The sequence below is a fragment of the Pongo pygmaeus genome, chromosome X, assembly GCF_028885625.2.
Source record: "Pongo pygmaeus isolate AG05252 chromosome X, NHGRI_mPonPyg2-v2.0_pri, whole genome shotgun sequence".
Classification (NCBI taxonomy): domain Eukaryota; kingdom Metazoa; phylum Chordata; class Mammalia; order Primates; family Hominidae; genus Pongo; species Pongo pygmaeus.
The window spans coordinates 157,630,732-157,657,295 of NC_072396.2; the positions used below are offsets into that span (position 1 = coordinate 157,630,732).

General features: G+C 44.7%; 3 protein-coding genes across 3 annotated transcripts; 2 read left to right on the forward strand and 1 right to left on the reverse strand.

The window, feature by feature from the left end:
- Positions 1–4,742: 4,742 nt before the first annotated feature.
- LOC129024372 (chondrosarcoma-associated gene 2/3 protein-like) lies at positions 4,743–5,753 on the reverse strand. The gene is made up of 2 exons (XM_054471376.1): positions 5,339–5,753; positions 4,743–5,128 (listed from the first exon to the last, which is right to left on the reverse strand). Exons 1-2 carry the CDS (start codon positions 5,599–5,601, stop codon positions 5,059–5,061), a joined length of 333 nt encoding a protein of 110 aa, XP_054327351.1. The 5' UTR covers positions 5,602–5,753; the 3' UTR covers positions 4,743–5,058.
- Positions 5,754–11,011: 5,258 nt separating this feature from the next.
- MAGEA12 (MAGE family member A12) lies at positions 11,012–14,985 on the forward strand. Its single transcript, XM_054471361.1, has 2 exons — positions 11,012–11,115; positions 13,369–14,985. Exon 2 carries the CDS (start codon positions 13,464–13,466, stop codon positions 14,406–14,408), a length of 945 nt encoding a protein of 314 aa, XP_054327336.1. The 5' UTR covers positions 11,012–11,115; positions 13,369–13,463; the 3' UTR covers positions 14,409–14,985.
- Positions 14,986–18,955: 3,970 nt separating this feature from the next.
- LOC129024370 (chondrosarcoma-associated gene 2/3 protein-like) lies at positions 18,956–19,668 on the forward strand. The gene is made up of 2 exons (XM_054471375.1): positions 18,956–19,218; positions 19,429–19,668. Exons 1-2 carry the CDS (start codon positions 18,956–18,958, stop codon positions 19,496–19,498), a joined length of 333 nt encoding a protein of 110 aa, XP_054327350.1. The 3' UTR covers positions 19,499–19,668.
- Positions 19,669–26,564: the final 6,896 nt, after the last annotated feature.

The window sequence follows — 26,564 nt, forward strand, 5'->3', positions numbered from 1 at the left end:
CCGGTGGGGTCAGGAGCCTGAGGGAGAGAAGCGGGGAGGGGGCAGGACAGGACAATGAACAGGAATAGGCTTGGGAAATCCTGGCACCATCATCACCAGCTGGAGGAGGCCCTGTGATCTGAGTGGGTAAGCCTGTTGTCTGAATGCACCAGGGCTGTGCTGGTCAACCTTCCCACCCTCAGAATCCCCTTCCGTCTCTCCGGAATAGTTTGGCTGGCTCCCTGCATCATTCTGGGCCAGCTACCTCTCTTGAACACTCCAGTGGTCCCTTGCACCTTCTCCAGCGTCCCAGATCTGGGAGATGCCTTCATGCATGCTGGGGGCTGGTGTTTTATCCCCTGGGGCCGCTCCATAGAGGCTGGGCTATGTGAGTGGATTGCTGACTGGTGACCAACTGCCGAAACAGGCCAGGAATGCCTACGAGCAGTTGAAAGGGGCAGTGGGGCTGCATGGAGGAGAAATGGGAGGAAGAGTGCCCTGGGACTAGTCAGCTCAGACTCTGCAGATGAAGGATTGGCTGTGGACGTGCCTTGAAAATGAACCTGGTGGTGACTGTGTCTCAGATGGACTTCTGCGGCTTCTGAACTCTTGGCACACAAGAGGACTGGTGTCCTAGGGCAGTGATCGCTGGCCTATGTTGCCAGCAGACACTGTCTGGTGTACAGGGCTGGCCCAAGGTGTGTACATGAGCAGGTTGTATGGCAAGGCATTGGAGTTGGCAGCCTTCCTTGTTAAACTGATGGGGATGTGTGGGGTCCAATACAGGAAACATCATGCACCATCCTGTTGGGAGCATCCTCACCTCCGTGACGGTGTTTGGGCCTGGGGATAAGGCATCTGCAGTGACCCTCTCGTTGGTAGTTTCCACGGGTTTTTCTGAACTCAAGTGAGCACAGGTGAAGGAACTGTGGGTTTCTTCCTGCGGGTCGGAGGCCCAGGCCAGACCGACTCCATAATTTGAACCAAAGAATTCCCATGCCTGGTACTTTCATTCATTTCATGCACTTATTCATTCCTACAGAAAACTTTTATTGAATATATGCTGAGGAAACACCAAGTCAACAAAACACAAGAAAGCAGCAGCGCCCTTAACTCAGTCTATGGGGGGCGTGAGGGAGATGGTGAGGTGGAAAGACATGCAAGGGTTTTAGGAAGTGAGAGACTGTGAACTGACGGAGAGAATCTCTATTGACCTGACTTCTGAGGTTGGTGACGTTGTTCCCTTCGTTGAGAGGGAGGGAGAAGGGTAAGAGTTGGTGGTGATTTGATGAAGAAGAGTGTGGAGGATGAGATCCGTGGGCAGCCTTTTAGAGCTCAGTCTAGGATTTTTTTAGACATGGATGTTTTATGAAAATATATAGTGTTTTAACACCCACAAGTAGTGATGTACGTATTGATATGTCACATGCCTTTGCCACGTAATAAGATGAACGCAAGGTCTTCCCACAACTATAGCTACAATCGACATCACTTTTGTAAGTATTCCCTAGAATTCTAAAGTAGGTGTGTGCCATAGTTAATTAAACCTTTCCTTTCCTGATAAACACATACGTTCATTCCCATTTGTTGCTATGATTAATAGAACTGAAATAAACATACGCTTTTGGACAAATATGCATGCTTTCCAATAAGAAAGATATAGTAACACGGACATTGGGTTAAAGTGAAAATGGTGTGAATAGTTTAACTTTTTAGAAGTATTGTCAAAATTTTATTCCAAAAATACTGTACCGATTAATTTTCTCACAAATTAATAGATGTGAATATCCTACACTCACAGAAAGATTTTGTGTTATCAATCTTCTCATTTTTGGTGAAAATTATGAATAAAATGTGGTGAAGAAATATTGTTTCACTGTTATTTTGTGTCTTTGCTTTCTCTAATTAGGTTAAGTACACACTAACTTACTCCCTCACCCATATGAAGTTGGATTTATACAGTGACATCCTGAGTAACATTTCTCTAGGCACGGTTTAAAATTCTGAAACGGGGATAGGACATTTCTCTTGTGCTTTGAGAAGGAATTGGTCAAAATGAACAGGAGCCAGGGAAGGAGAGCAGACAGGACACCCTCAGCCCATGAGGGTAATCGGGAGGATCCAGCAGTGATATGGTTTGGTTGTGTCCCCACCCAAATCTCATCTTGAATTGTAGCTCCCATAATCTCCACATGTCATGGGAGGGACCAGGTGGGAGGTAATTGAATCACAGGGGTAATTTTTTCCCATGCTGTTCTCGCCATAGTGAATAAGTCTTAGGAGATCTGATGTTTTCGCAAAGGGCAGTTCCCCTGCACATGCTCTCTTGCCTGCTGCCATGTGAGACCTATCTTTGCTCCTCCTTCCCCTTCTGCCATGATTGTGAGGCCTCCCCAGCCACGTAGAACTGTCAGTCCATTAAACCTCTTTTTTTTTTTTATTATAAATTACCCAGTCTCAGGTAGTTCTTCACAGCAGTATGAAAATGAACAAATACAAGGGGAGAGCAATGGCCAGAGTCCATGAGAGAGACCATATATGAAACCAAGTCCACATTTCCCCAGGCAGGCTGGCATTCAGAGGTCTGAATGCAGAGTTCAGCCCGGTGGGGGCAGGGACCTGAGGGAGAGAAGGGGGAAGAGAGGGGTGAGGGCAGGACAATGAAAAGGAATAGGCTTAGGAAATTCCAGCACCATCGTCACCAGCTGGAGGGGGCCATGTGATCTGAATGGGCAGGCCTGTTGATGGAATGCACCAGCGATGTGCTGGAGACCCAACCCTCCCTCAGAATCCCCTTCCCTCTCTCACGAAGAGTATGGCTGGCTCCCTGCATCATTCTGGGCAATCTCCCTCTCTTGACTACTCCAGTGGTCGTGTGTACCATTTCCAGCGTCCCGGGGCAGGGAGTTGTCTCATGCCTGCTGGGGGCTGCTGTTTTATCCCCTGTGAACTCTCCATGGAGCCTGGACTATGTGAATGGGTTGCTGACTTTTGAGCAACAGCCAAGACAGGCCGGAAATATTTATGAGCAGTGGAAGGTGAGGGTGGCAGCAAGGCTGCATGGAGGGGAATTTGGAGGAAGAGTACCCTGGGACTAGTCAACTCCGACTCTGCAGATGAAGGATTGGCTGTGGACGTGCAATGAAAATGATCCAGGTGGTGACCATGGTATCAGATGGACTTCTGAGCCTTCTGAGCTCTCGACACAAAAGCAGACAGGTATCCTGGGGCTCTAATCACTGGCCTATGATGCCACCAGACAGTGTCTGGGGCAGAGGGCTGGCCCAAGGTGTGTACGTGAGCAGGTTGGATGGCAAGGCAGTGGGGATGGCACCCTTCCTTGTTAAACTGATGGGGATGTGTGGGGTCTAATACAGGAAGCATCATGCACAATACTGTTGGGAGCACCCTCACCTCCATGATAGTGTTTGGGCATGGGGAGTAGGCATCTGCAGTGATGCTCTCAATGATAGTTTCCAGGGGATTTCTAAACTCAAGTGAGCACAGGTGATGGAACTGTGGGTTTCTTCAGGTAGGCGGTATGCCAAGGCAGGGGCAGCCTCCACATTTTGAATCAATGAACTCCCATGCCTGGTAATTTCATTCATTCATGCATTTATTCATTCCTACAGAAAACTTTTATTGAATATATGCTGAGGAAACACCAAGTCAACAAAACAAAAGAAAGTGGCAAGGCCCTTAATACTGTCTGTAAGGGGATGGGGGAGATGGAGAGGTGGTGTGAATCGCCCATCTGAGCCAGGGAGTCCAGGAAGGCAGAGCCAGACTTGGGGACAGGCAGTGTGCAACAAAGGGAGTGACAGCCTGTGTCCAGGCAAGCAAGCGCTCCTTCTATGACACTATCAATCTGGTTTTCCTCCTGGATGCTGCCTGTGTGTGAAAGCAACTGCTGTTCTCTGTGCCTACCTGCCTCTGTTAATAGAGAAAATGCAAATGGTTGGCAGATGCTCACTTCTGCTCACCTTGGGTCACCTCTAGTGAAGGGATGGTTTGACAGCAAAAGGACAGGAAGAAACTTTTGGGGATGATGAATGTATTTTGCACCTTCTATGTGGTTGTGATTTCATGGAACTATACATTTGTCAAAACTGTTTAAATTGTTTCTCAGTATTTAGGAGAAAAAGTAAGCAGAAAACCAGGAAGGATATAGATGACCTGAACAGCACGGTTAACTACTCTGACCAATTAAAATAATGAGAAAAGCACTGCATTCAACAACAGCAGAATAAACATTCCTCTCAAGCGTGCATGAAATACTTCCCAGGACAGATGGTATTCTGGGCCATGAAACAAAGCTTACAAATTGAAAAAAAAAATAGAAATAATAAAAAGCCTCTTCTTAGACCATAATATAATTAAATTCAAAACCAAACACCAAGACATCTGAAAAATGCCCAAATATTGGAAATTTTAAAATATGCTCCTAAATAACCTACAGGTCAAAGAGGGAGTCTCAGGAGAATTTTTAAAATACATTAAGTTGAATGAAAATAAAAATATACATACAAAAATGGGATTCAGCTAAAGTGTTTCCTTGAGGGAAATGTATAGCATATTTTATGTTTATATTAGAAAATAAAATCTAAAATCAATAACCAAAACTTTCACCCTAGGAAACCAAAGAACGAAGAGCAAGTTGAATTTAAAGAAATTGTAGAGGATTCCCCCATCCCTTCCCACTTTCCCACCTCTTCCCCTTAAGCCCTACCCCCAACATTTGAGACACACAGACAGACACATCATTTTACAACATGTTCATTTTATTTCCATCACCATGGGGCATACCCTTTGGGGTGTAAAATGTACTCTATTTATTTTACACCCTGTTGGCTATTTATCTGAGGTTAGACCTCTGGAGACTTTTCAGATAGACTTGAAGTCTCTGGCCTTGCCCAGGAATTACTGGCGCCCAAGGAAGCACTGGAGAAGGTGGTGGTCTCCTTGCCCTTGTGGTCCTGCTGTGGTGCATTTTGATTGAGTTCCTCGTTCGGCTGGTCAGAGTGGCTGGATAGTGTTGACCCACTCCATTCCTCAGGTTTTTTTTGAAGCGGTGGTCTTTTAGGGAGAGCCTTTTGTTCCTGGAACTTCCTTGACGGGTCCCTTTTCCCTTCCGGGTTGTCTTGGGAACCTGGAAAGCCAACAGGGAGATCACAGGAGGGCACTGGTTTGGGGAAGAGGATGGAGGAGGGGTGAGAACAGGGGCTTCATAGAGAAATGGTACAGGCTGGGGTGGGGATTGTGCCAGGCAAGGACAGGGTAGGAGTCAGAGCTTGGGTGGGCCATTCACTTCGATAGGGCTTCTGGGCCAGGGTTGAGAGGATGCTTTCCACTTCCTCACCTCTTTGGTGTTGGTGGGTGGTTGTTGGAAAATGGGCTGGAGGCTCGTGGTTTCCTGGACATCTTCACCAGACCAGCGTCTCTCAACAGTCTACTCCAGTCCACCTGGTCTCCCCAAGCGTCCCCCAGGACAGTGAAGGCAGGCCAGCAGGCTAGAAACTCACACGACATTATTATGTTAGTCTTGTGGGAGAATTCCTTTTCCAAGAAACCTTGGTCTTTTCTCTTAACACCTTTAACTAATTGGATGAGGCCCATCCACATTATGGAAGTTAAATTGCTTTACTTAAAGTCAACTGATGGTAAATGTTGATCACGTCTACAAAACACCTTCACAGCAACATCTAGACTACTGTTTGACCACACAGCTGAGCACTACAGCTTAGACAAGTTGACACATAATACTAGCCACTGCAAATATCTTGCACCGTACAAAAATGTGACTCAAAATGAACCACAGTCTTAAATGCCAAAATTACGGGTTTTTTTCTAGGAGGAAACAAAAAAAAATTGTGCTACCTGAGGTTATGTCTTAGTCAGCTCAGGCTGCCATAACAAAATGCCATTGACTGAGTAGCTGGAACAACAGAAATTTATCTTTTTTCACAGTTTTGAAGTCTGGAAGTCCCAGATCAAGGACTGGCTGGGTTGGCTTCTGGTGATGGCCTTATTCCTGGCTTGTAGATGGCCCTTTCTCAATATGTCCATTCTTGGCCTTTCCTCTGTGCATGTGCAGAGAGCGCGCGAGAGAGACAGCGAGCTCATGCAAGCACAAAAATGCTGTCTTCTGTCTCTTCTCCCTTCTTATAACCACAGTAATTCTATGGGATCAAGGCCCCACCCTTATGACCTCTTTTAACATTAATCACTTCCTTAGAAGCCTCATCACCAAATACAGACACCCTGGGGCTGAGGGCTTCAAAATATGAATTTGGTGGAGGACATAAGCATTAGCAAAGAATAGACACATAGATTAATAAATCAGAATAGAGCTCAGAAATAGACCTGCACACATATTGTCAGGTGATTCACAACAAAGGCAATAATGGTGAAAGTACAGGTTTTCCAACAAAAGGTGCCTGAACAATTAGACATCTATACACAAATTATAATAACCTGGACATATCCTTACATAGTCCGTGAAAATTAACTCAAGATACATCATAGACCTAATGAAAAATGCATAGACTATACAACCTCTATAAGAAAACATAAGAGAAAATCAACGTAACTTTGAGTTTGGAGATGAGTTTTTAAATTCAACACCAAAAGCATGATCAAGGAAAGAAAAATTTGCCAAGTTGATTTTATTAAAATAAACATCATGTGCTCTTCAAAAGACAATGTTAAGAGAATGAAAACAGAAGCCACAGACTAGCAGAAAACATCTGTGGCACACATATGTGATAAAGAACTTGTCTCTACAGTATACACGAATTCTTAAAGCTCAATGATAGAAAAAAATGAAAATAGGCAAAGATCTGAACACACACTACACAAAAGAAGATACACACATGGCAAATAAGCATAATAAATGTACTAAGCGTGTTTTGTCATTAGATAATTGGGTACTAAGATGAGATACCACTACACACCTATTAGTATGTCCAAAATCCATAAAAAAGCAAAGCAAAGCAAACAAAACCAAGACCGATTGCCAGGGAAGATGTGGAGCAACAGAAACTCTCATTCATTGCTTGTGGAAATGCAACATGGCACAGCCACTTTGGAAGACAATTTGGCGTTTTCTTAAAAAACTGAACATAGACTTTAACATAAGATTCAGCAGCCATACTCAATCAATTTACCCAATTGATTTGAAAACTTATGTCTACATAAAAACTTGTATATGAATGTATACAATAGCTTATTTCACAATCACCAAAAATAGAAGCATCCAAAATGTATTTCACTTGGTGAATGGAATATATATATATATATTACACACACATATTAAAATATGGTACACCCAGACAATGATACTACTACTTCTCAATGAAAAGGAATAAGTTACAAGCTGCACAAAGTTATACATGACTCTTCAGTTCATTATGCTAAGTGCAAGAAACCAGTCTAAAAAGGCTAGATAGTATAAGATTCTATTTATATGACATTCTGGAAAAGGCAAAATTATAAAGGTGAAAAACCTATCAGTGGCAGCCAAGGGGGTTATCCGACAAGCACAAGGGATGTATCAGGGCAGCCAAACTCGTATGCATAATACTGTAATGGTGGTTGTATGATTCCTTTGGTCTGAATATTTGTGTTGCCACAAAATTCATCTGCTGAAATACCAAGGTGATGGTATTAGGTAGAAGGTGGGGTATTTGGAGAATGACTAGATCATGAGAGCAGAGTCCTCATCAATGGGATTAGTGTTTTTATAAAATAGTCCCCAGAGAGATCCCTTGGCCCTTCTTCCATGCGAGGACATAGGGAAAAGACAGGTGTCTATGAACTAGGGAGCAGGTCTCCACCAGATATGAAATCTGCCAGCCCCTTGATCTTGGACTTTCCAACCTCCAGAATGTGAGAAATAAAGTTGTGTTGTTTATAAGCCACCCAGTCTACACTATTTTTGTTATGGAAACCCAAACGGACTAAGACAATAGCACGAGGCATTTGTCAAAACCCATAGATCTTTACAGCACAAAGAGTGAAGCTTAATGTATGTAAAGTCTAAAAGTAACTTAAGAGGTTGGAGAATCACGGAACAGAATGTAAAATGTTATACACACACACACAAACCTAGCTGTATTATAGACGAATGAAACCACCACAGTGAAGCAAGTGGGGGGAAAGTTATCATATTTGGGTACTTCATCAAAGAAATATATATTTTATAAAGTATATGTCTTCCATATAAGTTTGTAAAATAGTTGAACATTTGATAATCATTTATTTAATTTTTTAGATATCAATGCTATTGGGTTTTTGTTTAATAAAAAGTTCTTTTCCTTTAAAATGCATATTAAATTATTTAGAGATGAAATGGTATAATGCCTTAGATTTGCTCCATGTTATTCCAGATGCTGATATGCAGGTAGGCGAGTCTCTAACTGGAACTAGATTTGCTGTGTATTTAAAGTTGTTCATGCTGGGTATCAAGTATCCTGGGCTCATTATATTAGTTTCTGTTATTCTATATGTGTGAAGGCTTTCCCTAATAAAACTCTTTTTTTTATCATAAATATGCCATTAAAAGTGAAATCCTAAATGAAACTGACCACTTTGTAGAAATAAAATAAATAAGTAACCAAACTGATCCAAAAAGAAAAAGAAAACTTTAATTAAACTACACAAACTGAAACTGTACAATATTCAAAGCTCAAGCCGCCCTCAAACATTCCAGGTTAGGCAGTTTTGGAGGCCAATTCTATCAAATGTTCAGGGAAAACTAACCACCACCTTATATCAACTCTTCCAGAACATACAAAAGATTGACAATTGTTCAATTCATTCTCCCAGACTAGCTCTCCTTGATTCAAAACCAGATGAGGACCACATCCCTCCCCTGATGGAAAAAGAACACGTCAAGTAAGCTCCCTTACATAGCAGTAAATACCTTACCTAAATTAGTAGCATATTAAACAAATAAACAGGCTCTGCCCAAGGAAATAACATACAATTTAACATTAGGAAAAAAAAAAACGGTTTCATTGTAATTCCTCACATACAAAATGGAGGAGAAAAAATTTGATCCTGTCAAAGGGTACAGAAAAAGCTTTTTAAAGAAATTTAATATGAGTTCATGGAAAAAAGAAAATATTTATTTAACCTATATTCAAAGAGAACGTCCATTTCCTAAAATCAACAGCAAACATACTTAAATGTGAAACATTTGAAGAATTATCATTCAAGTCAGGAACGAGAAGTAGATGTAGCCCATTATCTCTACGTTTGAAATCAGGATTGAGACACAAAGAGCTATAAGTATCAAAATGAGGAAGTGGTATGACTAATGGAAAAACATGTAATGTTTAGTGATAATACCATTATCGATTTTGAAAATTCAAAGGAAAAGGCATGTGGCATATTCAAGTGCATCGGCCTTCAGAACGAGGTGTGCAACAGATTACTACAGCAAAATCAAAATCTTCACCTCACGAAAGCAATAACTAACTACAACAATTAATAGACAATATCCCATTTGCAATAGCAACAAAATCCAAGAATTACCTGAATAGAAGTCTAATAAAAATGTATAAGTTGTTTATAGAGGCAACTATCGAAGTATACTGACATATTCAGGAAAAAATAGCTTGACATACATAGAGGAGTATAACATATTCATTCATGGGGAACACAACAGTGTAAAAATGTAAACTCAGCTTAAATTATTTACAATTTAGTGCCTTATCTGTAGCCGCCGACATCACAAGGAAATTTGGGCTGCTGTGCTCTGCTTCCCAAATCAACCCTGGAAAATTATAGAATGGAAACAGAAAGTAGAAAACCAGTATCAGCAAGAAAATCTACCCAACAAAACAGGGCCAATCCAGGGTGAGACTGAAGACCTTGTTGAGCTGGTACTTGTGTGTGACACTTGCCGTGTCGGTTAGAGGGGGTTAGCGGCAGGGATGCTGGGGAGGTTTGTAGCCTGCCTAGACGGCAGATGACAGAATGGGTAGAATAAAAGTTTTAAATTTTCCACTTCACTTCATTGCACAATCTGAGGCAGCCCCTGAAAACACGATGCCAAGAGGCCTAATGTAATAGCAGGACACCAGGAAAATTTGGTTGGTTAAGGCAATATGGCTCCAGAGTTCTGCTATTAACAACCTGAAACCAACATAATGCGAGAGGAATTATGTTGTAAAAAAAAATTCCTTCAACAGAACACAAAGACTGGAATAGAAGTAGAATAGGATATCAGAGTGAACCATGCATACTAAGGGTAGGTGTTAGTTCATAGAAATAAATATATATATCGCTACCTACATATATACTTAGAAGATATGTAAACCCTATTTCTTCAATTCAGAGAATAAATCATTTAGGACCAAAGGTTTGCCAAGTGTAACTCTGGCTGGGGAGGAGCCCCTGTGGGAAGGCGACTGTCTTCTCCCAGAGGTCAATACGATCGTGGGAGCTCCCGCCCTGCAGGGAGCTCCTGGCCTGGGACCCGTAGACATTCTGTACAAGGGGTGCAGCTGTGCAAATGCACAGAGGTGACAGAAACAGAGTATCTCCTGCCCATCACTTCATCCAACAGCCAGGAGTGAGGAAGAGGACCCTCCTGAGTGAGGACTGAGGGTCCACCCTCCCCCACGAAGTGGGACCACAGAATCTAGCTCAGCCCCTCTTGTCAGCCCTGGTAAACTTAGGCAATGATGTCACCCCGACCGCACTCCTTCCCTCAATGCCACTTCAGGGGGACTCAGAGTCAGAGACTTGGTCTGAGGGGAGCAGACACAATCTGCAGAGAATGGCGGTCCAGGCACAGGCAGGCATCCAAGTCAGGACCCTGAGGGATGACCAAAAGCCCCTCCCACCCCTAACTCCCCCGACCCCACCAGGATCTACAGCCTCAGGATCCCCGTCCCTATCCCTACCCGTACCCCCAACACCATCTTCATGCTTACCCCCACCCCCATCCAGATCCCCATCCAGGAAGAATCCAGTTCCACCCCTGCTATGAACCCAGGGAAGTCACGGGGCCGGATGTGACGCCACTGACTTGCGCATTGGGGGGTCGTAGGACAGCAAGATTCTTGCCCTGAGCAACGGCCTGACGTCGGCGGAGGGAAGCAGGCCCAGGCTCTGTGAGGAGGCAAGGTAAGACACTGAGGGAGGACTGAGGCGGGCCTCACCCCAGACAGAGGGCCCCCAATAATCCAGCGCTGCCTCTGCTGCCGAGCCTGGACCACTCCACAGGGGAAGACTTCTCAGGCTGAGTCACCACCACCTCACCCCACCACCCCCCGCCACTTTAACCGCAGGGAACTCTGGCGTAAGAGCTTTGTGTGACCAGGGCAGGGCTGGTTAGAAGAGAGTAGGGCCCAGACTCAGCCAGGAATCAAGGGCAAGGCCCCGAGAGGGTACTGAGGGTAAACCCCCCGCACCCCCACCACCATTCCCATCTCCCAACACCAACCCTACCCCCATCCCCCAACACCAACCCCACCCCCATCCCCCAACACCAAACCCACCCCCATTGCTCAGACATCAATGGCACCCCCAAACCCCGATTCCCATCCCCCCCATCCTGGCAGAATCAGAGCTTTGCGCCTGCAATCAACCCACGGAAGCTCCGGGAGTGGCGGCCAGGCACGCAGATCCTGACTTTCACATCTATGGCTAAGGGAGGGAAGGGGGTCGGTATCGTGAGTACGGCCTTTGGGAAGCAGAGGAAGGGCCCAGGCCCCTCCTGGAAGACAATGGAGTCCGGAGGGCTCCCAGCATGCCAGGACAGGGGCCCACTGTATCTCTGTCTCAAATTGAGGCACCCTTTCATTCGGCCGCGGGAATCCTAGGGATGCAGACCCGCTTCAGCAGGGAGTTGAGGCCCAGCCCTGCGAGGAGTCAAGGGGAAGAAGAAGAGGGAGGACCGAGGGGACCTTAGAGTCCAGATCAGTGGCAACCTTGGGCTGGGGGATCCTGGGCACAGTGGCCTAATGTGCCCCATGCTCATTGCGACTTCAGGGTGACAGAGAGTTGAGGGCTGTGGTCTGAGGAGTGGCACTTCAGGTCAGCAGAGGGAGGAATCCCAGGATCTGCCGGACCCAAGGTGTGCCCCCTTCATGAGGACTGGGGATACCCCCGGCCCAGAAAGAAGGGACGCCACAGAGTCTGGCTGTCCCTTATTCTTAGCTCTAGGGGAACCTGATCAGGGATGGCTCTAATTGGCAATCTCATTTGTACCACAGGCAGGAGGTTGGGGAACTCTCAGGGAGATAAGGTGTTGGTGTAAAGAGGAGCTGTCTGCTCACTTCAGGGGGTTGGGGGTTGAGGAAGGGCAGTCCCCGGCAGGAGTAAAGATGAGTAACCCACAGGAGTCTATCAGAAGCCTCACCCTAGAACCAAAGGGGTCAGCCCTGGACAACCCACCTGGGAGTGACAGGATGTGGCTCCTCCTCACTTCTGTTTCCAGATCTCAGGGAGTTGAGGACCTTTTCTTCAGAGGGTGACTCAGGTTAACACAGGGGCCCCCATGTAGTCGACAGACACAGTGGTCCTAATATCTACCAAGCGTCCAGGTGAGAAGCCTGAGGTAGGATTGAGGGTACCCCTGGGCCAGAACACAGACAGGGGGCCCCACAGAAATCTGCCCTGCCCCTGCTGTTCCCTCAGAGAGTCTGGGCAAGGCTGTCTGCTGAGGTCCCTCCATTATCCTGGGATCTTTGATGTCAGGGAAAGGGAGGCCTTGGTCTGAAGGGGCTGCACTCAGGTCACTAGAGGGAGGATCTCAGGCCCTAGCAGGAGTAGTGGTGAGGACCAAGCGGGCTCGTCACCCAGGACACCTGGACTCCAATGAATTTGGACATCTCTCGTTGTCCTTTGCGGGAGGATCTGGTTACATATGGCCAGATGTGGGTCCCCTCATGTCCTTCTGTACCGTATCAGGGATGTGAGTTCTTGACATGAGAGTTTCTTTGGCCAGCAAAAGGGCGGTATTAGGCCCTGCAAGGAGAAAGGTGAGGACCCTGAGTGAGCACAGAAGGGACCCTCCACCCCAGTAGAGTGGGGACCTCACAGAGTCTGGCCAACCCTCCTGACAGTTTTGGGAATCCGTGGCTGTACTTGCAGTCTGCACCCTGAGCCCCATGGATTCCTCTCCCAGGAATCAGGAGCTCCAGGAACAGGGCAGTGAGCCTTGGTCTGAGGCAGTGTCCTGAGGTCACAGAGCAGAGGAGGTGCAGACAGTGCCAACACTGAAGGTTTGCCTTGAATGCACACCAAGGGCCGCACTGGCCCCAGAACACATGGGACTCCAGAGCGCCTGGCCTCACCCTCCCTACTGTCATTCCTTCAGCCTCAGCATGTGCTGGCCGACTGTACCCTGAGGCGCCCTCTCACTTGCTCCTTCAGGTTCTGAGGAGACAGGCCGACAAGGAAGACTGGAGGCCCCGGAGCAGCACTAGCTCCTGCCCACACTCCTACCTGCTGCCCTGACCAGAGTCATCATGCCACTTGAGCACAGGGGTCAGTACTGCAAGCCTGAGGAAGGCCTTGAGGCCCAAGGAGAGTCCCTGGGCTTGGTGGGTGCGCAGGCTCCTGCTACTGAGGAGCAGGAGACTGCCACCTCCTCCTCTACTCTAGTGGAAGTCACCCTGGGGGAGGTGCCTGCTGCCGAGTCATCGAGTCCTCCCCACAGTCCTCAGGGAGCCTCCACCCTCCCCACTACCATCAACTATACTCTCTGGAGTCAATCCGATGAGGGCTCCAGCAACCAAGAACAGGAGGGGCCAAGCACCTTTCCTGACCTAGAGACCAGCTTCCAAGTAGCACTCAGTAGGAAGATGGCTGAGTTGGTTCATTTTCTGCTCCTCAAGTATCGAGCCAGGGAGCCGTTCACAAAGGCAGAAATGCTGGAGAGTGTCATCAGAAATTGCCAGGACTTCTTTCCTGTGATCTTCAGCAAAGCCGCCGAGTACTTGCAGCTGGTCTTTGGCATCGAGGTGGTGGAAGTGGTCCCCATCGGCCGCTTGTACATCATTGTCACCTGCCTGGGCCTCTCCTACGATGGCCTGCTGGGTGACAATGAGATCATGCCCAAGACAGGCCTCCTGATAATCGTCCTGGCCATAATCGCAATAGAGGGCGACTGTGCCCCTGAGGAGAAAATCTGGGAGGAGCTGAGAGTGTTGGAGGCGTCTGACGGGAGGGAGGACAGTGTCTTTGCGCATCCCAGGAAGCTGCTCACCCAAGATTTGGTGCAGGAAAACTACCTGGAGTACCGGCAGGTGCCCGGCAGTGATCCTGCATGCTACGAGTTCCTGTGGGGTGCAAGGGCCCTCATTGAAACCAGCTGTGTGAAAGTCCTGCACCATATGCTAAAGATCAGTGGAGGACCTCACATTTCCTATCCACCCCTGCATGAGTGGGCTTTGAGAGAGGGGGAAGAGTGAGTCTGAGCACGAGTTGCAGCCAGGGCCAGTGGGAGGGGGTCTGGGCCAGTGCACCTTCCAGGGTCCCATCCATTAGCTACCACTGCCTTGTGTGACATAAGGCCCATTCTTCACTCTTTGAAGAGAGCAGTCAGTATTGTTAGTAGTGAGTTTCTGTTCTATTGGATGACTTTGAGATTGATCTTTGTTTCCTGTTGGAATTGTTCAAATGTTCCTTTTAACGGATGGTTGAATGAACTTCAGCATCCAGGTTTATGAATGACAGTAGTCACACATAGTGCTGTTTATATAGTTTAGGAGTAAGAGTCTTGTTTTTTATTCAGATTGGGAAATCCATTCCATTTTGTGAATTGTGACATAATAACAGAAGTGGAAAAAGTATGTGCTTAGAATTGTGAAAGAATTAGCAGTAAAATACATGAGATAAAGGCCTCAAGAAGTTAAAAGATACTTAATTCTTGCCTTATACATCACTCTATTCTGTAAACTTGAAAAAAAAAACATGGATACCAGGATATCCTTGGCTTCTTTGAGAATGTAAGAGAAATTAAATCTGAATAAATAATTCTTCCTCTTCACTGGATCATTTCTTTCCCATTTACTCAGCATCTGCTCTGTGGAAGGCCCTGGGTTAGTAGTGCGGATGCTAAGGTAAGCAAGACTCACGCCTACCCATAGGGTTGTAGAGTCTAGGAGCTGCAGTCATATAATTAAGGTGGCGAGAAGTCCTGTAAGATGTAGAGGAAATATAAGAGAAGGGTGAGGGTGTGGGGCTCCAGGTGAGAGTTGTAGAGTGTAAATGTCCTGAGCTGGGGCATTTTGGACTTTGGGAACCTGCAGTTCCTTCTGAAGGAGCTGACTCTGATGGAGCTGGGTGGGTCCAGGGCCAGATTCTCAGTGGATGAGAGAAAAGCCTGGAATGGAAAGCAACTCTGAGTAGTTTATTTCGGATGGAGGATGAACAGAGAGGAATCTCCACCTGGGGCAGTAATGGAAGGTGTCCTGTGCTTTTGTCCCACTGCTATTGAACACAAGCCAAGATCTAGGTGATGAAAATCTATCATCTGCAAGGGTTTCCTGAGCAATAAGCCTGAATTTCCCGGAAGGGTGACCTAGAAGCCCATGGCCAGGTGCTTTTCTGCCGCGCAAGGAGAGCCAGAGCTGACTCCATTAAAAAGGCATTCTAACTAGGTTATCTCAAGTGCAATTTGACCAATTGTAGGCATGGGCCAGATTTTGGATGGTAACAAAATGGATGAAAATAGTGGTTTGGGTGGGAAAGCAGCTGGGAGAGAGGGAAGGAATTGGTCTTTGACACACATTCTAGGAGTTTTGAGTTGCACCTGGCTGGGCAAAACTCCCGCACACACAAAGTTTGAAGTGCATTCTCTAAGAGGAAATACTTAACTGAATTTTACAGGTGAAGCTTCCTTTTTGGGCTAATTATTCCATGTCCTATTGAGCTGTATATTCTCTGATGACTCCTGGAGAACAACGACAACAACAAAGTCCCAGAGTGTTAGGCATCCCGCCTACCTGAAGAAACCCACAGTTCCATCACCTGTGCTCACTTTCTACAAAGTGGTCAGTTTCATTTAGGATTTCACTTTTAATGGCATATTTATGATAAAAAAAAGAGTTTTATTAGGGAAAGCCTTCACACATATAGAATAACAGAAACTAATATAATGAGCCCAGGATACTTGATACCCAGCATGAACAACTTTAAATACACAGCAAATCTAGTTCCAGTTAGAGACTCGCCTACCTGCATATCAGCATCTGGAATAACATGGAGCAAATCTAAGGCATTATACCATTTCATCTCTAAATAATTTAATATGCATTTTAAAGGAAAAGAACTTTTTATTAAACAAAAACCCAATAGCATTGATATCTAAAAAATTAAATAAATGATTATCAAATGTTCAACTATTTTACAAACTTATATGGAAGACATATACTTTATAAAATATATATTTCTTTGATGAAGTACCCAAATATGATAACTTTCCCCCCACTTGCTTCACTGTGGTGGTTTCATTCGTCTATAATACAGCTAGGTTTGTGTGTGTGTGTATAACATTTTACATTCTGTTCCGTGATTCTCCAACCTCTTAAGTTACTTTTAGACTTTACATACATTAAGCTTCACTCTTTGTGCTGTAAAGATCTATGGGTTTTGACAAATGCCTCGTGCTATTGTCTTAGTCCGTTTGGGTTTCCATAACAAAAATAGTGTAGACTGGGTGGCTTATAAACAACACAACTTTATTTCTCACATTCTGGAGGTTGGAAAGTCCAAGATCAAGGGGCTGGCAGATTTCATATCTGGTGGAGACCTGCTCCCTAGTTCATAGACACCTGTCTTTTCCCTATGTCCTCGCATGGAAGAAGGGCCAAGGGATCTCTCTGGGGACTATTTTATAAAAACACTAATCCCATTGATGAGGACTCTGCTCTCATGATCTAGTCATTCTCCAAATACCCCACCTTCTACCTAATACCATCACCTTGGTATTTCAGCAGATGAATTTTGTGGCAACACAAATATTCAGACCAAAGGAATCATACAACCACCATTACAGTATTATGCATACGAGTTTGGCTGCCCTGATACATCCCTTGTGCTTGTCGGATAACCCCCTTGGCTGCCACTGATAGGTTTTTCACCTTTATAATTTTGCCTTTTCCAGAATGTCATATAAATAGAATCTTATACTATCTAGCCTTTTTAGACTGGTTTCTTGCACTTAGCATAATGAACTGAAGAGTCATGTATAACTTTGTGCAGCTTGTAACTTATTCCTTTTCATTGAGAAGTAGTAGTATCATTGTCTGGGTGTACCATATTTTAATATGTGTGTGTAATATATATATATATATTCCATTCACCAAGTGAAATACATTTTGGATGCTTCTATTTTTGGTGATTGTGAAATAAGCTATTGTATACATTCATATACAAGTTTTTATGTAGACATAAGTTTTCAAATCAATTGGGTAAATTGATTGAGTATGGCTGCTGAATCTTATGTTAAAGTCTATGTTCAGTTTTTTAAGAAAACGCCAAATTGTCTTCCAAAGTGGCTGTGCCATGTTGCATTTCCACAAGCAATGAATGAGAGTTTCTGTTGCTCCACATCTTCCCTGGCAATCGGTCTTGGTTTTGTTTGCTTTGCTTTGCTTTTTTATGGATTTTGGACATACTAATAGGTGTGTAGTGGTATCTCATCTTAGTACCCAATTATCTAATGACAAAACACGCTTAGTACATTTATTATGCTTATTTGCCATGTGTGTATCTTCTTTTGTGTAGTGTGTGTTCAGATCTTTGCCTATTTTCATTTTTTTCTATCATTGAGCTTTAAGAATTCGTGTATACTGTAGAGACAAGTTCTTTATCACATATGTGTGCCACAGATGTTTTCTGCTAGTCTGTGGCTTCTGTTTTCATTCTCTTAACATTGTCTTTTGAAGAGCACATGATGTTTATTTTAATAAAATCAACTTGGCAAATTTTTCTTTCCTTGATCATGCTTTTGGTGTTGAATTTAAAAACTCATCTCCAAACTCAAAGTTACGTTGATTTTCTCTTATGTTTTCTTATAGAGGTTGTATAGTCTATGCATTTTTCATTAGGTCTATGATGTATCTTGAGTTAATTTTCACGGACTATGTAAGGATATGTCCAGGTTATTATAATTTGTGTATAGATGTCTAATTGTTCAGGCACCTTTTGTTGGAAAACCTGTACTTTCACCATTATTGCCTTTGTTGTGAATCACCTGACAATATGTGTGCAGGTCTATTTCTGAGCTCTATTCTGATTTATTAATCTATGTGTCTATTCTTTGCTAATGCTTATGTCCTCCACCAAATTCATATTTTGAAGCCCTCAGCCCCAGGGTGTCTGTATTTGGTGATGAGGCTTCTAAGGAAGTGATTAATGTTAAAAGAGGTCATAAGGGTGGGGCCTTGATCCCATAGAATTACTGTGGTTATAAGAAGGGAGAAGAGACAGAAGACAGCATTTTTGTGCTTGCATGAGCTCGCTGTCTCTCTCGCGCGCTCTCTGCACATGCACAGAGGAAAGGCCAAGAATGGACATATTGAGAAAGGGCCATCTACAAGCCAGGAATAAGGCCATCACCAGAAGCCAACCCAGCCAGTCCTTGATCTGGGACTTCCAGACTTCAAAACTGTGAAAAAAGATAAATTTCTGTTGTTCCAGCTACTCAGTCAATGGCATTTTGTTATGGCAGCCTGAGCTGACTAAGACATAACCTCAGGTAGCACAATTTTTTTTTGTTTCCTCCTAGAAAAAAACCCGTAATTTTGGCATTTAAGACTGTGGTTCATTTTGAGTCACATTTTTGTACGGTGCAAGATATTTGCAGTGGCTAGTATTATGTGTCAACTTGTCTAAGCTGTAGTGCTCAGCTGTGTGGTCAAACAGTAGTCTAGATGTTGCTGTGAAGGTGTTTTGTAGACGTGATCAACATTTACCATCAGTTGACTTTAAGTAAAGCAATTTAACTTCCATAATGTGGATGGGCCTCATCCAATTAGTTAAAGGTGTTAAGAGAAAAGACCAAGGTTTCTTGGAAAAGGAATTCTCCCACAAGACTAACATAATAATGTCGTGTGAGTTTCTAGCCTGCTGGCCTGCCTTCACTGTCCTGGGGGACGCTTGGGGAGACCAGGTGGACTGGAGTAGACTGTTGAGAGACGCTGGTCTGGTGAAGATGTCCAGGAAACCACGAGCCTCCAGCCCATTTTCCAACAACCACCCACCAACACCAAAGAGGTGAGGAAGTGGAAAGCATCCTCTCAACCCTGGCCCAGAAGCCCTATCGAAGTGAATGGCCCACCCAAGCTCTGACTCCTACCCTGTCCTTGCCTGGCACAATCCCCACCCCAGCCTGTACCATTTCTCTATGAAGCCCCTGTTCTCACCCCTCCTCCATCCTCTTCCCCAAACCAGTGCCCTCCTGTGATCTCCCTGTTGGCTTTCCAGGTTCCCAAGACAACCCGGAAGGGAAAAGGGACCCGTCAAGGAAGTTCCAGGAACAAAAGGCTCTCCCTAAAAGACCACCGCTTCAAAAAAAACCTGAGGAATGGAGTGGGTCAACACTATCCAGCCACTCTGACCAGCCGAACGAGGAACTCAATCAAAATGCACCACAGCAGGACCACAAGGGCAAGGAGACCACCACCTTCTCCAGTGCTTCCTTGGGCGCCAGTAATTCCTGGGCAAGGCCAGAGACTTCAAGTCTATCTGAAAAGTCTCCAGAGGTCTAACCTCAGATAAATAGCCAACAGGGTGTAAAATAAATAGAGTACATTTTACACCCCAAAGGGTATGCCCCATGGTGATGGAAATAAAATGAACATGTTGTAAAATGATGTGTCTGTCTGTGTGTCTCAAATGTTGGGGGTAGGGCTTAAGGGGAAGAGGTGGGAAAGTGGGAAGGGATGGGGGAATCCTCTACAATTTCTTTAAATTCAACTTGCTCTTCGTTCTTTGGTTTCCTAGGGTGAAAGTTTTGGTTATTGATTTTAGATTTTATTTTCTAATATAAACATAAAATATGCTATACATTTCCCTCAAGGAAACACTTTAGCTGAATCCCATTTTTGTATGTATATTTTTATTTTCATTCAACTTAATGTATTTTAAAAATTCTCCTGAGACTCCCTCTTTGACCTGTAGGTTATTTAGGAGCATATTTTAAAATTTCCAATATTTGGGCATTTTTCAGATGTCTTGGTGTTTGGTTTTGAATTTAATTATATTATGGTCTAAGAAGAGGCTTTTTATTATTTCTATTTTTTTTTTCAATTTGTAAGCTTTGTTTCATGGCCCAGAATACCATCTGTCCTGGGAAGTATTTCATGCACGCTTGAGAGGAATGTTTATTCTGCTGTTGTTGAATGCAGTGCTTTTCTCATTATTTTAATTGGTCAGAGTAGTTAACCGTGCTGTTCAGGTCATCTATATCCTTCCTGGTTTTCTGCTTACTTTTTCTCCTAAATACTGAGAAACAATTTAAACAGTTTTGACAAATGTATAGTTCCATGAAATCACAACCACATAGAAGGTGCAAAATACATTCATCATCCCCAAAAGTTTCTTCCTGTCCTTTTGCTGTCAAACCATCCCTTCACTAGAGGTGACCCAAGGTGAGCAGAAGTGAGCATCTGCCAACCATTTGCATTTTCTCTATTAACAGAGGCAGGTAGGCACAGAGAACAGCAGTTGCTTTCACACACAGGCAGCATCCAGGAGGAAAACCAGATTGATAGTGTCATAGAAGGAGCGCTTGCTTGCCTGGACACAGGCTGTCACTCCCTTTGTTGCACACTGCCTGTCCCCAAGTCTGGCTCTGCCTTCCTGGACTCCCTGGCTCAGATGGGCGATTCACACCACCTCTCCATCTCCCCCATCCCCTTACAGACAGTATTAAGGGCCTTGCCACTTTCTTTTGTTTTGTTGACTTGGTGTTTCCTCAGCATATATTCAATAAAAGTTTTCTGTAGGAATGAATAAATGCATGAATGAATGAAATTACCAGGCATGGGAGTTCATTGATTCAAAATGTGGAGGCTGCCCCTGCCTTGGCATACCGCCTACCTGAAGAAACCCACAGTTCCATCACCTGTGCTCACTTGAGTTTAGAAATCCCCTGGAAACTATCATTGAGAGCATCACTGCAGATGCCTACTCCCCATGCCCAAACACTATCATGGAGGTGAGGGTGCTCCCAACAGTATTGTGCATGATGCTTCCTGTATTAGACCCCACACATCCCCATCAGTTTAACAAGGAAGGGTGCCATCCCCACTGCCTTGCCATCCAACCTGCTCACGTACACACCTTGGGCCAGCCCTCTGCCCCAGACACTGTCTGGTGGCATCATAGGCCAGTGATTAGAGCCCCAGGATACCTGTCTGCTTTTGTGTCGAGAGCTCAGAAGGCTCAGAAGTCCATCTGATACCATGGTCACCACCTGGATCATTTTCATTGCACGTCCACAGCCAATCCTTCATCTGCAGAGTCGGAGTTGACTAGTCCCAGGGTACTCTTCCTCCAAATTCCCCTCCATGCAGCCTTGCTGCCACCCTCACCTTCCACTGCTCATAAATATTTCCGGCCTGTCTTGGCTGTTGCTCAAAAGTCAGCAACCCATTCACATAGTCCAGGCTCCATGGAGAGTTCACAGGGGATAAAACAGCAGCCCCCAGCAGGCATGAGACAACTCCCTGCCCCGGGACGCTGGAAATGGTACACACGACCACTGGAGTAGTCAAGAGAGGGAGATTGCCCAGAATGATGCAGGGAGCCAGCCATACTCTTCGTGAGAGAGGGAAGGGGATTCTGAGGGAGGGTTGGGTCTCCAGCACATCGCTGGTGCATTCCATCAACAGGCCTGCCCATTCAGATCACATGGCCCCCTCCAGCTGGTGACGATGGTGCTGGAATTTCCTAAGCCTATTCCTTTTCATTGTCCTGCCCTCACCCCTCTCTTCCCCCTTCTCTCCCTCAGGTCCCTGCCCCCACCGGGCTGAACTCTGCATTCAGACCTCTGAATGCCAGCCTGCCTGGGGAAATGTGGACTTGGTTTCATATATGGTCTCTCTCATGGACTCTGGCCATTGCTCTCCCCTTGTATTTGTTCATTTTCATACTGCTGTGAAGAACTACCTGAGACTGGGTAATTTATAATAAAAAAAAAAAAGAGGTTTAATGGACTGACAGTTCTACGTGGCTGGGGAGGCCTCACAATCATGGCAGAAGGGGAAGGAGGAGCAAAGATAGGTCTCACATGGCAGCAGGCAAGAGAGCATGTGCAGGGGAACTGCCCTTTGCGAAAACATCAGATCTCCTAAGACTTATTCACTATGGCGAGAACAGCATGGGAAAAAATTACCCCTGTGATTCAATTACCTCCCACCTGGTCCCTCCCATGACATGTGGAGATTATGGGAGCTACAATTCAAGATGAGATTTGGGTGGGGACACAACCAAACCATATCACTGCTGGATCCTCCCGATTACCCTCATGGGCTGAGGGTGTCCTGTCTGCTCTCCTTCCCTGGCTCCTGTTCATTTTGACCAATTCCTTCTCAAAGCACAAGAGAAATGTCCTATCCCCGTTTCAGAATTTTAAACCGTGCCTAGAGAAATGTTACTCAGGATGTCACTGTATAAATCCAACTTCATATGGGTGAGGGAGTAAGTTAGTGTGTACTTAACCTAATTAGAGAAAGCAAAGACACAAAATAACAGTGAAACAATATTTCTTCACCACATTTTATTCATAATTTTCACCAAAAATGAGAAGATTGATAACACAAAATCTTTCTGTGAGTGTAGGATATTCACATCTATTAATTTGTGAGAAAATTAATCGGTACAGTATTTTTGGAATAAAATTTTGACAATACTTCTAAAAAGTTAAACTATTCACACCATTTTCACTTTAACCCAATGTCCGTGTTACTATATCTTTCTTATTGGAAAGCATGCATATTTGTCCAAAAGCGTATGTTTATTTCAGTTCTATTAATCATAGCAACAAATGGGAATGAACGTATGTGTTTATCAGGAAAGGAAAGGTTTAATTAACTATGGCACACACCTACTTTAGAATTCTAGGGAATACTTACAAAAGTGATGTCGATTGTAGCTATAGTTGTGGGAAGACCTTGCGTTCATCTTATTACGTGGCAAAGGCATGTGACATATCAATACGTACATCACTACTTGTGGGTGTTAAAACACTATATATTTTCATAAAACATCCATGTCTAAAAAAATCCTAGACTGAGCTCTAAAAGGCTGCCCACGGATCTCATCCTCCACACTCTTCTTCATCAAATCACCACCAACTCTTACCCTTCTCCCTCCCTCTCAACGAAGGGAACAACGTCACCAACCTCAGAAGTCAGGTCAATAGAGATTCTCTCCGTCAGTTCACAGTCTCTCACTTCCTAAAACCCTTGCATGTCTTTCCACCTCACCATCTCCCTCACGCCCCCCATAGACTGAGTTAAGGGCGCTGCTGCTTTCTTGTGTTTTGTTGACTTGGTGTTTCCTCAGCATATATTCAATAAAAGTTTTCTGTAGGAATGAATAAGTGCATGAAATGAATGAAAGTACCAGGCATGGGAATTCTTTGGTTCAAATTATGGAGTCGGTCTGGCCTGGGCCTCCGACCCGCAGGAAGAAACCCACAGTTCCTTCACCTGTGCTCACTTGAGTTCAGAAAAACCCGTGGAAACTACCAACGAGAGGGTCACTGCAGATGCCTTATCCCCAGGCCCAAACACCGTCACGGAGGTGAGGATGCTCCCAACAGGATGGTGCATGATGTTTCCTGTATTGGACCCCACACATCCCCATCAGTTTAACAAGGAAGGCTGCCAACTCCAATGCCTTGCCATACAACCTGCTCATGTACACACCTTGGGCCAGCCCTGTACACCAGACAGTGTCTGCTGGCAACATAGGCCAGCGATCACTGCCCTAGGACACCAGTCCTCTTGTGTGCCAAGAGTTCAGAAGCCGCAGAAGTCCATCTGAGACACAGTCACCACCAGGTTCATTTTCAAGGCACGTCCACAGCCAATCCTTCATCTGCAGAGTCTGAGCTGACTAGTCCCAGGGCACTCTTCCTCCCATTTCTCCTCCATGCAGCCCCACTGCCCCTTTCAACTGCTCGTAGGCATTCCTGGCCTGTTTCGGCAGTTGGTCACCAGTCAGCAATCCACTCACATAGCCCAGCCTCTATGGAGCGGCCCCAGGGGATAAAACACCAGCCCCCAGCATGCATGAAGGCATCTCCCAGATCTGGGACGCTGGAGAAGGTGCAAGGGACCACTGGAGTGTTCAAGAGAGGTAGCTGGCCCAGAATGATGCAGGGAGCCAGCCAAACTATTCCGGAGAGACGGAAGGGGATTCTGAGGGTGGGAAGGTTGACCAGCACAGCCCTGGTGCATTCAGACAACAGGCTTACCCACTCAGATCACAGGGCCTCCTCCAGCTGGTGATGATGGTGCCAGGATTTCCCAAGCCTATTCCTGTTCATTGTCCTGTCCTGCCCCCTCCCCGCTTCTCTCCCTCAGGCTCCTGACCCCACCGGCCTGAAGTCTGGATTTAGAGCTCGGAGTGCCAGCCTGCCTGGGTCTCAGTGGACTTGGTTTTGCATGTGCTCTCTGTCATTGACACGAGCAATGGCTCTCTCCTGGATCCTCCCTGGATCCTCCCTCACAGGCTGAGGGTCTCCTGTCTGCTCTCATTACCTGGCTCCTCTTCAGTCTGACCAAATCCTTCTCAAAGCAGAGAAGAAATATCCTGTCCACACTTCAGAATTTTAAATCAATTGTGATTTTTATGAGAATTTGAATTGGTACAGCATTTTTGTAATAAAATTTTAGAAATATTTTAAATGTTAAACTATTTTCACCCTTTCACCTTAACTCAATGTCCATGTTAATATATCCTTCTTATAAGAAAACCATGTTTGCCTAAAACTCATATGCAGAGATGTTTATTTTATTCTATTTATCATACAGCAAATGGGAAACAACTTATATGTCCATTAGGAAGAAAGAGTTTAATTAACTATGGTGCATGTCTACTTTAGAATTATAGAAAGTGGTTTCAGAAGTGAGAAAGATCTATCTCTATCTATCTATCTATCGATCTATCTATCTATCTATCTATCATCTGTCTATCTATACTGTTGTCGAAAGATCCTACATCCATTTTATAAAGTGATAAAAGCAGATCAATATGTATGTCATTGTTCTGGTATATTAAATAAAAATAATATATTGTTATAGTTTGTCAGTGAAAAGCCTAGAGTCAGCAGTAAAATAATACACAACATTGTTAATTGTGGTGACCTGTGCGCGGGGGGCGGGGGAGGGGGTGTTGTTAACTGTGGAGGAGCTTTGTAAAAAAAAATTGTGAATTATCTACATTTCTATAACTTTTGAAATAAGAATATATACCAAACTACATTTTAAATAAAAAATATTTAATACTGACAACAGAAATACTAGCCGTGTCAGTTTAAGTAATTGCTAGCTGATGCAACAGAACAACCATGAATGCCTTGACGCAACAGAAGTTTATTTTATGTGCAAATAAGTTCTGAAGCGGTTTGGCAGGGGCTCTCCACTCGCACATGACCCAGGGATCCAAGCTGCTTCCACCTTGTGATTCCGTCCTCTCAAGATGAAGCTGCCATGTTTGCTGTTGAAAGCAGAGAGAAAGCATGGAAATGGCACACTGGCTCTCAAATGCTTGGATGTGACAAACAATGCTTCTGCTCCTATACTGGTGTAAAGGAAAAGTCACATGATCCTAACTGCAAGGACTTTACTGTTCCCATGTGTCCAGGAAGGAGACAAAGACAAAATGTGGGTGAGTATTATACCCTTCCCCATAAACTGTTACATAGTGGGTGCTCAACAAAAAGCAACTATGATGATTTGGTATTATACTACCCTTCTCATTTCTAGGAGGAGTTTCTGAGAAGGCCAAATTTGCCTTGAAGTTCTCCAACATTTTCCAGTGTCAAATATGTGACTGATGTTTTCAAATATACGATCACAACTAACTGTTCAAGAATCTTGAAAGTCTCAGCAGGAAGGCTTTCCTTTGTAATATCCTTTAAATCCTTAGTAGGCTGAGAATTCTTCCTCCATTTGATTCCCAGTCAAAATGTTAACCTGTGAATTTCTGCTACCCTCCACACGCCTGTACACCTGTCGAGGTAGGCACACTGAAGGCCAGTATTTTCCTGTGGAGCAGGTAAACAGACAAGAAACAGAAGGCTGCTTAATTATTCCTCTTTCATTAGAGTTGACGTGTTTTCAAGGAATCGTTTTTAAACTCCTGGAGGACTCCAGAAATTTAGGAATTCAGCCTCAGTAAGTAGATGTTCGTTCCACTGGGATTTCCCAAGGTTTTTCTCATCTAATACTCATGAGAGACGGTTTGCTCTTTGACCATTTATCTGTGCACGTATTCAGAGGCGAATTCCAAAAGGACGCCCTGTGAAAGTCCAATTTCAAGTATCAAGGTGGTTCCAAATCCCTCTAACTTCAGGGTGACATCACACAAGAACCCTTAGATAATAT

Excerpts from the sequence above, each read along its gene's own strand:
- MAGEA12 (XM_054471361.1), top strand. The coding sequence starts at position 13,464 with ATGCCACTTGAGCACAGGGGTCAGTACTGCAAGCCTGAGGAAGGCCTT.
- LOC129024372 (XM_054471376.1), bottom strand. The coding sequence starts at position 5,601 with ATGTGGATGGGCCTCATCCAATTAGTTAAAGGTGTTAAGAGAAAAGAC. Across the intron at positions 5,129-5,338 it reads CACCCACCAACACCAAAGAG|GTTCCCAAGACAACCCGGAA; the intron begins GTGAGGAAGTGG and ends TTGGCTTTCCAG.
- LOC129024370 (XM_054471375.1), top strand. The coding sequence starts at position 18,956 with ATGTGGATGGGCCTCATCCAATTAGTTAAAGGTGTTAAGAGAAAAGAC. Across the intron at positions 19,219-19,428 it reads CACCCACCAACACCAAAGAG|GTTCCCAAGACAACCCGGAA; the intron begins GTGAGGAAGTGG and ends TTGGCTTTCCAG.